The sequence below is a fragment of the Panthera onca genome, chromosome F1 (genome assembly GCF_046562875.1).
Source record: "Panthera onca isolate mPanOnc1 chromosome F1, mPanOnc1 haplotype 2, whole genome shotgun sequence".
NCBI classification, from domain to species: Eukaryota; Metazoa; Chordata; class Mammalia; order Carnivora; family Felidae; genus Panthera; species Panthera onca.
In genome coordinates this window covers 46,405,657-46,417,895 of record NC_138355.1, presented here as the reverse complement: position 1 = coordinate 46,417,895, position 12,239 = coordinate 46,405,657, and the positions used below count along the sequence as shown (strand labels likewise).

Here is a 12,239-nt window from a genome sequence, read left to right as displayed (position 1 = left end):
GGGGTCCAAAGGGACGGAGGTGGAAAGATGGGCCACAGGGGCGCTGATTCAAGGAAGACAAGGAGGTCTGGTGACAGCGCTGACCCTCAGCGGGTCCAAGCAGCCGAGCAGGGCGAAGGGAGTGGTGGCCTGGGGGACTGGACCAGACTGGAGGGGCAGGGCGACTGGGAGCCCACAGGAAGGGAAGGGTGGGGCTGCGGAGAGCCAGCCCCAGGTCCCACCCCACCCCTGCAGCCATCCACAACTAGGACCTTTTGTCAGGCAGCTGCAAACTACAAACGCCCGGCAGAGCGGGCATGGTGAAGGGAGAGGTCAGTCGAGACCCCGGGATCCCTGACCTACTCCAGGAGCAGATGGGGCAGTGGTACCAGGGGGGATATGACTCGCTAAGGGGTGCTTTTGCCCAGGGCTCCAGTGAAACGGGCAGTCTCCTGAGCCCTAAGGTATAAGGACATGACGGCGGGGGTGTCCAGGAAACACGTGCCTGTGTTGTTTAGCCTGGTCGCTAGACAGCCAGGTGATGGCGCCTGACGCCCTCGGCCCCTACAGCTCACAACCAGACTCACCGGGCCCTCCAGCTGCCTTCTCTGGAAGCACTTCTGCACTGAAAGGTTTGGAGTGCTAACTACATACGAAGCCTGGTGCGAACCTGTCACTGGGGGCCCCAGGCTTTCTTGGGCAGCTCAGAGTGCCTTGATGCCCACCCCCCATAGACCTCCAACATCCCCCCCACCCATGTGAGCCTCCACAACAGACGGAACAGCTGTCCCCCCAGGAACTCTTAAAGGGGCAGGCCCCTCTGTGAACTGGTGGCCATCGCTGTCTGCCCACAACGGTGGTCTCGCGAGGTGCTCCAGCAAAGCAGCGGCAGCCTGGAGTCCTGCCTTGTGTTGGCTCCCCTGGCTCCGAGGGCCCCGCACTGTCCACACCTCCTTCTCTCTGCTCCTTTCCCTCCTTGAAGACCAATGGCTGGTATGGCCGACAGACCTGGGATTCTTATTTGCTTGATGACTCTGGGGAAGACAGTTAACTTCACTGTCCTCACCTGCAGAGCAGGGAGAGCGACGGGGCTGTTGTGAGGGGTCAGTGAGATGCTTCCGCACGTGCTTGGCACGTAGTAGGGAGTCTCATCAATATCAGGTCTGTCTGGGTTCTTTCCAAACTCAGCTTGTTTTGTTTTGTGTGTGTGTGTGTGTGTGTGTGTGTGTGTGTGTTTGAGAGAGAGAGAGCTCACTGAAGGGGCAGAGAGAGAGAGAGAGAGAGGGAGAGAGTGAATCCCAAGCAGCCTCCGTGCTGTGAGTACAGAGCCCAATTCAGGGCTAGATCTCACAACAGTGAGACCATGACCTGAGCGGAAACTAAGAGTCGGACCCTTAACCGACTGAGCCACCCAGGTGACCCCCCACTCAGCTTAAAAAGTCTGACTTGGGGGGCACCGGGATGGCTCAGTCAGTTGAATGTCCGACTCTTGATTTCAGCTCAGGTCATGATCCCAGGGTCGTGGGATCAAGCCCTCTGTTGCTTAGCATGGAGCCTGCTTAAGAGTCTCTCTCTCTCCCCCCCCCTCTGCCCCTCTCCCTGGCTCACGGTCTGTCATATATATATATATATATATATATATATATATATATATATCCCTGATTCCCACCACTACGTCTCCCAACAAGCACTAACTGTCCTATAGTTTGGTGACCGGCTGCCTGAAAAGGGTGAGGAAGTCCAGGGGGCGGAAGTGGTGCTGGGCTGAGAGCCAAGCCCTGGTCCGCCCCTTACTTTCATGACCTTGGAAGACATCACCCAACCTCAGCATTAGCCTCCTTCTCTGAAAGCAGCCACGCCAAGGATGTCAGCGGATTGGAAAGTGGTTATGGCTGGCTATGAGGCCACTGGACAGGGAAAGTCAGGAGGTGCGGTTTGGGGCCGGCCTTCTCCGCGTGCTCTTGGGAGAACAAGCCTGGACGCTGACTTGGAAGACAGAGCAGGATGCTGGGAACTTTGGAAGATGTGTGTGCAAGAAGGTTGTGTGTACCCGAGGGGAGAGGCGGTCTGGGCAGCACAAGGTGGATTCAGGGTTTGTGGACACTGCTGCTGGGCTGGAGGACAGAGGTGCTCACCCTCGTTCTGTGCCCTGGCCTTGGCCATTCCCCATGTCAACCCTCTCTTAAACCTCCCTCCTTCCCTCCCCATTAGTCAGGAAGCTGTTCAGCTGGGGGAGCAGGAGGGTCAGCTACAGCAGCCGGCACCCCTCCCCGGGCCTCCCTCTCTGGCTGGCCCCACCCCTCCAGCCACCACCCTGGGCAGAGGCCTCCTCCACTCCACCCCACAACACCCAGAGCTGACTTCCGGCCCTGGAGGCGGCAGCATCCGGAATCCAGCAGGAAGGGTGCAGGGAACCCCGCCCCCAGCCCAAGCCCAGGGTGGGCTCAGAGATCCACACAAACCAAACTCTCTGTCCACTTTATATATATATACATCTACAAGCACGCCCCAGCCGCACTCACGAGGCCTGGAGAAGGGCCTTCGGTCGTCCATCTTTGGGATCAATCTGTCAAAATCAGCTTTTCGGTACAGACTGCTCGCTCCTTTCTGTACAACATGAATTAAATATATTATCTGTCTTTGTGCTGAGTCACAGGACATTCACAGTACAGTGGGGGAGGAAGGGAGGGACTTGTGGGGAGGCCAAGACCCTCCAGGGCTGCCCCTCAGGCTGAGGGGTCGGGCTGGGCAGGGGTCTTGTGTAGCAAGGCCGGGCCTGGCCTCCTCTTGGCCTTGCCATTCGAGATTCAGCCAAGTGTTGAGGAGACCTTGGGGATACAACAGGCGTGCTCTGAAGGGGTGGTGAGGGTGCCTTCTTTGGGGCTGCGGCCCCTCATACTCCCAGCCTCTCAGGATCAAAGCCTGTGCGTTCTATCCCGCCTTCGTCCACCTCAGACCGTGGCATTTACACCCTACCCTCTGGGGAGAGGGGTGGGCAGAGGTATGGGGAGGCTGGTGCCAGGATGGGGTGGAGCATGGATAGGGACACAGGGGTGGGAAGGAGGGAACGGGGTGGGTGTGGGGGGGCGGGGGCTGTGCTAGCCCCAAGGAGCCGAGGCCGGCCTGGCACCGGTGTCAGGGTGACCTTGCATATCTGCGTGTCACCCCCAGGACCCTGGCCCAGGGCCGGCTGATCAGCGCCCGGGCTCGATAAGCAGGAACCGCTCTCGGGAAAGGGTGGACAGGCAGGAGCTTGGGTCAGAGCTCCAAGGGCAGTGAGTGCTCTACCACCTGCCAATTTAAGGCAATCCCGTTCAGGCCAGGAAGAGGGGTGGGAGCCAGCTGAGGTGACAGAGTGAAGCTGGTGGTACCAGGCCACCTCTGGACTCAGCTGGACTCCAGCAGCATATGGGGCCTCTGGCCAGGAGAGGGGATGGGAACATGATGAGGGTGTGGAGAAGGGGGGTGGGCTGCTATTCTCTCTGTTGCTCCCGGGACACCCTCCCTTCGAGTGGGGGGGGGGGTGGGCTTTGGCACACACATTGGCACGCAGGACTCCAGGGTCCTAGACGAGGTGCCGTGCCGCTTCCTGCTCTCAGAGGGGAAGAGGGTGAGTGAAGTGTGGGCAGGGGTGGGGGGGCACGGTGCTGCCCATGTCCTGGGCACGGTGCTCAGTCTGGCCCCTGGAGTCTCCCGCCTGTGTGGGTCCCACGCTGGTGCCCGAGCACTTCAGGGTGAGACAGGGTCTGAGGTCCCTCCCCGCCCCCTCGTCTCCTCCTAGGACAGCGGCTCCCGCCCCGGCTCCAGGGCCGGTGACAGACGGTGTGATGTGTAGGTGAAGGCTGCAGGGGAGGCATGTGGGAAGCAGGAAGAGGAAACAGCCGTGGCCAGAGGTCTTCTGGGCCAGCCATCAGCCCTTGCTCCTCAGTCCTGCTGGGGCCACGTAGGCCCCGTCCTGCCTGTGGTTGTGCTCACTGTGACCTCTCGTCTCTCGGGCCGCAGCAGGGGGGTCCCGGCTCAGAAGATGCTCTGCCTCCGGCTCTTCCCTCGTCCTGGACAACAGAGGGGAGAGGTGGGGCTGCAGAGAGGGGCCTGGGCGGAAGGGGGCCCGAGATCGGGAGGGACGGCCGTGCTCCGGTGCCACTCTGACAGAGCCAGCAAAAGTATGGTCTCAGAAGCCAGCAGGTCCTGGGTTCAAATCCCATCTCTGTTACTTACTAGCCCCATGAAACTGTGACTTAACCTCCCCTATGCCTCAGATTCAGTGATTATGGGATTATTCAGCATTAATAGTACCTACTTCAGTGCACCTGGCTGGCTCAGTTGGGAGAGCCTGTGATGCTTGATCTTGGGGTCGTGAGTTTGAGCCCCACGCTGGGTGTAGAGATTACTTAAGAAAATATATATACACACACACAAGCACCAGCTATAAGGGGTGTTTTAGGATGGACTGGAATAACGCACCTGTCACCCCCTCAGCTGTCCTAGAGACATGGTATGGAGGTGAGAGTATTCAGAGTGTGAATGCACCAGAGAGAGCATGCACCTTCATCAGGGCTTTGTCAATGCTGTGTCTGGGGTGGGAGTTGACAAGGGACACCCTGGAGGAGGAAGCCTGGGCAGGAGATAGGGAAGCCAGCCCCTTCCCCACTCCCCACGGGCTCCCCAAAGGAAGGCCCATGTTGCGGAGGCCATGCTGATTTCCCCGCTGCAGGAGGGGCTGGTGGGTCCCATCTCTGTTCTTCCGGAGGGAGGAGCAGCCTGCCTGGTCTACTCCAATAAGGGGAGTGGTGGGGGAGCCCCTACCTGGCTGCTGAAAGGCCAGGCCCCGGTAGCCCGGGTCCTTCTGGAGCTGAATCTCCTTCAGGGAGAAGATGGAGGCAGCTGTGACGAGGGGGGGAAAAGGCAGGGAGAGAGCTGGGTAGGGGCGACCTGCTCCTGGAGCCCGTGGCCCCCCACACCTCCTGGCTGGGGAACCCCTTCATTCAGGACTGGGCCTTTCAGGCGGTGTCTCAGATCCCACAGTTTCTCCCCTTAGTGTCGGACGAGAACCCAAGGAAGAGAAGCCCCGGGCCCAAGGCTGCTCGGCTAGATTGGGACCTGTGGCTTCTTTGCTCCAGCTCTTCCCCCCACACCTGCTGCCCCTTCTTTGCTTCCAGGGCGACCCTGGTCCCCCCCCGCCCAAACCTCCCCCAGACACTCACTATCTTCGAGCTGGTGCACACGCTCCCCCAGAGACCGGAAGTAGGGGTGGCTCAGGGCGGCCTCTGCTGACATGCGACTCTTGGATTCATACTGAAAGGCAGAGGGTAGGCTATTGGGCCCTGGCTGGGGACTCTGGGCACCCCTCTGGGCAGGGCAACTACTGCACTAAATTAGGTGGCCAGGATGCGAGGGGCCGCAGTCTAACCCAGGAGCCCCCGGGGTCAGCCGCCAGCCTCCAACTCCAAGCCAGTCCTAGGTCTCCACTCTTAGGGTCTCCAACTACCAAGAGAAAGACAGAAACGGGACTTCCAGAGAGTGACCTCCTCTTGGGATGGAAACACAGACGCTAAAGCAACCATGACCACAACATCAATAATAGAAACATTAACATGGGATATCACCAACTACCCTTCGCTGCGTATTTACTTCACGACAGGTCCCATACTGTGTTCCATGATCTCAATTTGTCCTCGTGACCATCTTCAAAACTACGAATTATTAATTCCTCTTTGCAGTTGAGGAAAAGGAAGCCCAGAAAAGTTCTAGAACTTGCCCACGGCTACACTGCTAGTAGGTGGGTCTGAACTGAGGTTCGAGTTCAGAGCACGCCCACTCCCAAGTCCCTCTTGGGCCTGGGTTGGGGCGACAGGGTGGAAGATGGGGGAGACGCCTGAGCTCTGGCGGAGGGCTCAGGTGGGGCACGGGGGTTCGGCGCTATTTGGCTGCCTGGGCCCGGCCAGGCGCACACTCACCAGGAGGAGGCTGGTCAGGAGGTGGATGCCTTCGGTGTCCAACCTGCACGAGAACGGAGCGGGCACAAGCCTGATCTGGGTGGGGTGTGTGTGTGTGTGTGTGTGTGTGTGTGGCCACCTCCAGAAGGGACAGCCGGGACCACGAGCAGGCCAGGAGGTGTGGGGAGGCACGGCTACCTGGGAGCGTGACTGATGAGCGGCTGGGGGAGGTATCGGGGGAAGTTGTAGGCTCTGAACTCCGACAGGGCCAGCACACCGGGCCACGTCTCTTCCGTAGGGGTCCCTGGGGAGACGAGAGGGGGTGGGAAGGGCATGGTGAGGGGCCAGGGCCAAGGGCGGCTTGGAAAGGTGCAACGAAGGAGGCGGGGGCAGAGAATGGCCGAGGCCACAGGGGTGGCCGCCCGGTTCAGAGCGAGGGGGAGCCCCTCTTCCCAGTCCCTTTAGGCGCCTGGGCTGGACAGAGTCCTGGCGCCCCCTGGTGGCGAGAGGGAGGGAGCGGCCGGAGACTGACCGAGGAGTCGGAAGATGAGGTGTAGTTCCTCCTTGACCGTGGAGCCGGGGAAGAGGGGCCTCCCCGTGGCCATCTCGTAGTGGATGCAGCCCACGCCCCTGCGGGGAGCAATGGGCAGGGGCGGCGTCAGGCTGGGCCTCCTCGCACCTGCCCTTCCTAGGGCTGCTCCACCAGGGCACCAAGGATGCCCTGCCTGCCACGGTGGCTCAAATGGTCATGGCTCTGGGGTGGGCGGCCCGGGACACTGGAGGCTGGCACAGCCCAATCCGCCACCGTGGCCTCTCTCTGGGGCTTCTCTCGGCTCTCCCCTCACGCTGTGGAGTTTGCGGCTGCACCCATGTGGCATCCTTAAGCAGTGCTGTCTCAAGCTTTGTCCAGGTGTGCCCCCACCGGAAGAGGAAAGTCCATAAATCCACTCTCCTGGGGAACCCCTGGCACAGAGCACAGTGGCCATTCATCGGAAACCTGTGTTTTAGCTTTAAAACTGGGCTGACTTTTCATCCGACCCCAAATCGTACGCGTGTTAATTTTCACACAAAAACAATGTATCCCTTCCGAAATTTTCAGTAGAACCGATGCTTGGGGGAGATTCCTCACGTTTACTCTGGAAGGCCTCCCGTACCCTCTGGTCACCTCCTAGGGGTCCCTGGGGGCATGTTTCAGAAGCATAGCCTTGGAGGGTCTGTTTAGAGCCAGGGGAACCCCGGGGTAGTCCAGACTTAGTTTTTCGTATCCAGCTACTTCAGCAGGATGTCACACGGCTTCTAGTCAAAGGTTAGGCAGTTCTTTGCAGAGGGACTTGAGGCCGCGAAAGGGAATGTGGGGGTGTGAATCCCCCCTCACCTTGGCCCCACGGCGCTCACTCACCACATATCGATGGGGGTGGAGTACTCTGTGGACCCCAACAGCACATCGGGGGGCCTGTACCACAGGGTCACCACCTCATTGGAGTAGGTCTTCGTGGGCACCGACTTGGCCCGCGCCAGGCCTGGGGACAGACGTGTCACTGAATCTCCCTCCCCCACAGCCCCCGCCTCCCGAGGACACCGTGGCGGATCCCCCCTCGCCCTGCCGGGCCGTGGCCCTCACCAAAGTCAGCCAGCTTCAGCTCCCCCCTCTCGCTAATGAGCAGGTTCTGTGGTTTCAGGTCCCGGTGCAGGATCTTGCGGCGGTGGCAGTAGGCAAGGCCCCGGAGCAGCTGGAACATGAAAATCTGCGGGAGGAGGGGAAGAGGACGGCGAGTAAAGGAGACAGCGTGTCCCACGTGGGAGACCCTGCGTCTCTGCCCCACGGTTCGGATGGGGATGGGGCAGGGACGGAGGGGCAGCAAGGTGTCTGGAGAAGAGCTACCTCGTGTTCTACCCACGCTGCTCCCCATCCTGGGCTCCGTCCGTCCCAGGGGATCGCATCCACAGAGGAGGGCATCAGGTGTGCTGGAGGCCAGAGAGTTCTCTGGCCTGGGAGCTGGGGGGGGTGGGGGGGTGGGGCACGAAGGGCCAGGAAGGGCCTGGGCGGGGAGGTGTGCCCTTGATTCTTTAACAATGACCAGAAGAGGTCACTCATCCTTTTATGCTTCTCCAGAAGCCTCCCTTTATCCATACACTCATTTGATGGATGGGAAAGTGGTGCTCAGAGCTGGCGAGGGGATTCTATGTCAACAGCTAGATGGTGGTAGAGGGTGTGTGTCTGCACTGGTGGGGTAGAGAAGGGTGCTGACCCCGAATGGCTGTGACCTTGCACACCCTCATACATTTGAAACATTTTTTTTAACGTTTATTTATTTATTTTTGGAGAGAAAGAGGCAGAACGTGACGGGGAGAGGGACAGAGAGAGGGAGACACAGAATCGGAAGCGGGCTCCAGGCTCCAAGCTGTCAGCACAGAGCCCGACGCGGGGCTCGAACCCACGGGCCGTGAGATCATGACCTGAGCTGAAGTCGGACGCTCAACCGACTGAGCCACCCAGGCGCCCCAACCCTCATACACTTGAAGGTCTGAGCAACCTCAGCAGCTGGGCCCCTATTGGTGAGCGTGGGTTCCCACGCTGGGCTTGAAAACAGGTGGGTGCCAAGATGGGGTGTCAGAGGGGAGGTGGCCCTCCTTGAGGCCCTCACCTTGACATTGTGCATGCTCATGAGGTTTCCACAGTGGTCCAGATACTGCTTCAGGTCACTGTCCTGGAACACAGAGCCTGGCTCAGCCCTGACTTGTCCTGACCCCCGGCCGGAAGCCTCTCCCTGGGCAGAGCCCAAGCTCCGAGCTGCCCTTTAAGCCCCCCTGGCCCACTCCTGCATGGGAGCATCTGAGAACCTGGTTCTAGAACAAGGCCTGGACTGCCCCCTCCCGCTGTCCCCACCCCTACCACTGAAAGGAGAAGCCGCTAGCCCCAGCCCGACTCACCAGGTACTCAAACACCAGGGTGAGAGACCGCTCCGTGTGGATGAGGTCATGCAGAGTCACAATATTGGCATGCTTTAGATTCTTCAGAAGAGACACTGTGGGGTGACAGGCCCACCTGGGTCCCTGGGGCCCCACAAACCCCTCATTCCGTCTCTTCCCGCGATCAGCCTCGGGAGCCCCCCCCCCCCCCCCCGCCCCAGCAATGATCCTCTGTCCCCAAGCTCCCACTGGGGATCAGGTCAATGAAGCCCTCCTCCCAGGAGCCCCCAGGAGCGCAGGACCCTAGGACGTTGTACCCTCTCGGATGGCGGTGCAAGGTGCCCCCTCCTCATGCTCTAGCCGGATCTCCTTCAGGGCCACGAGGTTCTCTGTCAGTTTGCTGCGCCCCTTGAAGACTGTGGCATAGGTACCCTGGGGACAAGAACCCCAGCCGCACCAGCCACACTCAGGGCCCACAGTCCTCTGTCCAGCACCCTCCCCCTCGTGCCTCCGCTTGGGCTGGGCCCTGCGTCCCTCTTCTCCTTTCACTGATATTCTCTGTTTCCTCCGAGGGCCACCTCTCTATGACTTTCTCCCTCCCTCCTCCCTGTTCAGGATGCACTGTCCTCCCCCGAGGCCCCCAGTAGGCTAGGTGCCCTTCTATTCTAACACCAGTTTTGCCCTTCCTCGTGTCGACGTTTACAGGTCGGTCTCCTCTTTGGGTTCCGGGAGGGAGAGGGCCACGTCTGTAGACCTCCGCCCACCCCAAGGCTCTGACACCAAGCGTGGTAACAGAAACTGCGGACGGCACCCAGTGCTTACTGTGTGCCAGGCACTAAGTGTGCACACGAGCTTATCATAGTAACCTGTTCTGGCCTCACAACCCTAGGCGGCAGTGCAAGTGCGTCTCCATTTCCAGAGGAAGAAACTAAGGCAGAGAGAGGTCATACGACTGGCCATGGCGACAGAGCTAGCAAATGCTAGAGCAGGGATTTGAATCCAGAGAAGTACTTTCAGGCAAAAAAAAAAAAAAAAGGCTGGATTATGCCCAGAGCCCACGGGCCACTGTGTCCTCAATGTCCTCCAGGACCTGGGCCCCCCTCAACGCCTGCAAAAGGCTGGGCCAGACTGGCCGGCCAAAATGGTACGCCTCTGTGGGGCGGGGGCAGTGAGAAGGCAGGGAGGGCAAGGAAGACGCTGACCCTGCTCTGAAGCGCCCCGACCGGTCTCTTACCTCCCCCAGTTTGTCCAGTTTCACGTATGTTTCCAGTTTCCCAAAGCCGATATCTGACTGAGAGGGAGAGACACAGGGTCCTGTGAGCTTCAAGGCCCCAGTAGCCCCACATACATGACACCCCCCCAACCAGCCTCTGGGAGGGAAGGGAATGAGACCCCCATTGGTGAGAGGGAAGAACAGAGGCTAGCGGGGATGAGGGCAGCCACAAATCCTGCCTCTTGGCCTCTCCCCTCTATCCCTGTGATAAAGGAAGGAGTCTTGGAAGTAAGAGTTCCCTCCTCCCCTGGCAGTGGAGGGTGTGGAGCCAGGGCTGGGGCACATGGGACTGCCGCACAACTTCTCCCTGTCTGTCTCCGCCTTGCTCGGATGACCCGCTCCCCCTGGGCAGGAACTGTGCCTTTCAGGACCCAGTTCAGAACCCGCCTCCCCAGCAGCCTCTCTCATCAGCATACCTTCTCTAGCTCAGTGGTACCCGACCCTTAACAACAAGATTCCTGGACCCCACCACCCAGAGTCTGATTCTGTAGGTATCTGGAACAGGGACCAGAGTCCATGTTTTTTGCAAGATCCTCCCAAGGAAATCTGGTAAGCGTCCGCGACTGGAAAGCACGTGCCAGCTGGTCTATGGATCTCACCCGAGTGGAGATCCTGGGGCCCAGAGAGGGCTGGGGGCTCAGCCCCAGGCCCGGCGGGACTCCTCTAGGGAAGGGATGTTGACCGAGTACAAGGTTTGCGAGTCTCCCGAGGCCAGCAGGTGGCGCTGGAGGCCCACAGACTACTGCAGGCCTCAGCTGGGACCCTCAAAACGAGGACTGACGTATCCAAGTTGGGGAGAGGATGGTCCACCCTGGTGACCTCTGACCCTTTTAGGACTCACCAGGGATGCTCGGCGGGACATGCGGCTGAGCGGTTTGGGCAGGTCTGGACTCTCCAGCTGTAGCTTCTGCAGGAATTCCTGGGGCAGGCGGATGTCCATGGGTAGAGAGAGCCTCTTACTGATGTCCTACGTGGCCGGGATGAGACAGGGACACTAGCATTTGCTCCAGGGTACCTCGTGCTGTGGGACCCTCGCCTTTCCCCCAGGGCCCGGCTTTCCTGTACCGCAATCCCAGCAGGGCCACACCATGGACTGTGGCCCCAGGCTCACAGCTGCTTCAAAGATGTGCTCAGAGACATATGTGAACACACAGGGGTTGCTGTGTGACCTTAGGAGGTCCCTTCCCCTCTCTGGGCTGCAGTATAACCATCTACGGAATGAGGTTCCTCCAGACGCTGTGATTCCGTAAGCCTGTTTTTCATTTACTTGGGCACATGCATACGGGTCACAAGAACAATAGTCAAATTGTCCAGCCCTTGCCGTGTACTGGGACTGTTCTACGCACTTGGTATATATTAACTTGCCTAATCTCCACGATGGCCATTTTGACACAAGGAGACTGGTATGCAGTGCTTGAGAAACTTGCTCAAGGTCGCAGAGCTGAATAGTGGCGGAGCTGGGATTTGAACCCATGAAGTCTGGCTCCCACGCAACCACCCTCCTTGGGCATACGTTGTAGACGCGTCTGTCACCTGCACAGGGCAGAGCCCTGGGCCCCTCACCTCCATGGAGAAGCGGCGCTGATTCTGCCGCCGGTACTGCATGCCCGGGGACAGCTGCCCAGGGTCCTCCCCGCTGTCTGTCGGGGAGAAGGTGCTGGACGCCGGCTGGGGGTCTCTGCCGAGAGGACTGAGCTGCAGGTCTGAGAGCAGAGGCATGAGTTGCCCACCCTGGCCCTCTGCCCCGGAGGGAGGGGAGGGGTGGGGAGGGGAGTCTGCTGCCCCACCTCTGTCCTTCCCCAGCAGTGAGGGCGTGGTCAGGACGGGCCAGGAGGGGCTGTGGGGGAGCATCAAGGATGGGGCGGGGGTGGGGGGGCAGACACCTCACCCTCATTGCGCTGGTTGTGGAGCTGGTTGAACTGCTCTGTGAACTCGGTCAAGGACTCCTCGATGGTCTCTGTTCGGGGCACGGATAAGGAAAGACGACGCTTAAAGTTCTTCATCTTGTTCATGGTCAGCAGGGACCAGGCAGCAGGGCCTAAGACGGGAGAGGGGAGAAGGGCAGGTGAGGACACGGCACCGGGTCCGTGCTGACACCAGATGTGAATTCTGGGTCTTGGTCTCCGTCTGCCCCTTGAGCT

General features: G+C 59.8%; 1 protein-coding gene across 4 annotated transcripts in view; it reads right to left on the bottom strand.

The window, feature by feature from the left end:
* Positions 1-1,687: 1,687 nt before the first annotated feature.
* The window catches only part of CDK18 (cyclin dependent kinase 18), a 28,029-nt gene continuing 17,477 nt past the window's right edge, over positions 1,688-12,239 (bottom strand). For 2 of the 4 annotated variants that reach the window (XM_078441313.2, XM_060644276.3), the window contains exons 2-16: positions 11,987-12,136; positions 11,662-11,801; positions 10,940-11,065; positions 10,060-10,116; positions 9,143-9,257; positions 8,847-8,941; positions 8,561-8,623; positions 7,537-7,660; positions 7,315-7,435; positions 6,448-6,545; positions 6,114-6,219; positions 5,937-5,979; positions 5,184-5,274; positions 4,786-4,840; positions 1,689-4,031 (exon numbers count right to left, since the gene is read on the bottom strand). In XM_078441313.2, the coding sequence (XP_078297439.1) occupies positions 3,890-4,031; positions 4,786-4,840; positions 5,184-5,274; positions 5,937-5,979; positions 6,114-6,219; positions 6,448-6,545; positions 7,315-7,435; positions 7,537-7,660; positions 8,561-8,623; positions 8,847-8,941; positions 9,143-9,257; positions 10,060-10,116; positions 10,940-11,065; positions 11,662-11,801; positions 11,987-12,110 (1,500 nt within the window). In that variant the 5' untranslated portion in view covers positions 12,111-12,136 and the 3' untranslated portion in view covers positions 1,689-3,889. Of the gene's footprint in view, positions 4,032-4,785; positions 4,864-5,183; positions 5,275-5,936; positions 5,980-6,113; positions 6,220-6,447; positions 6,546-7,314; positions 7,436-7,536; positions 7,661-8,560; positions 8,624-8,846; positions 8,942-9,142; positions 9,258-10,059; positions 10,117-10,939; positions 11,066-11,661; positions 11,802-11,986; positions 12,137-12,239 lie in introns of all 4 variants that reach the window. The other 2 variants (XM_060644277.3, XM_060644279.3) reach the window with 2 other exon arrangements.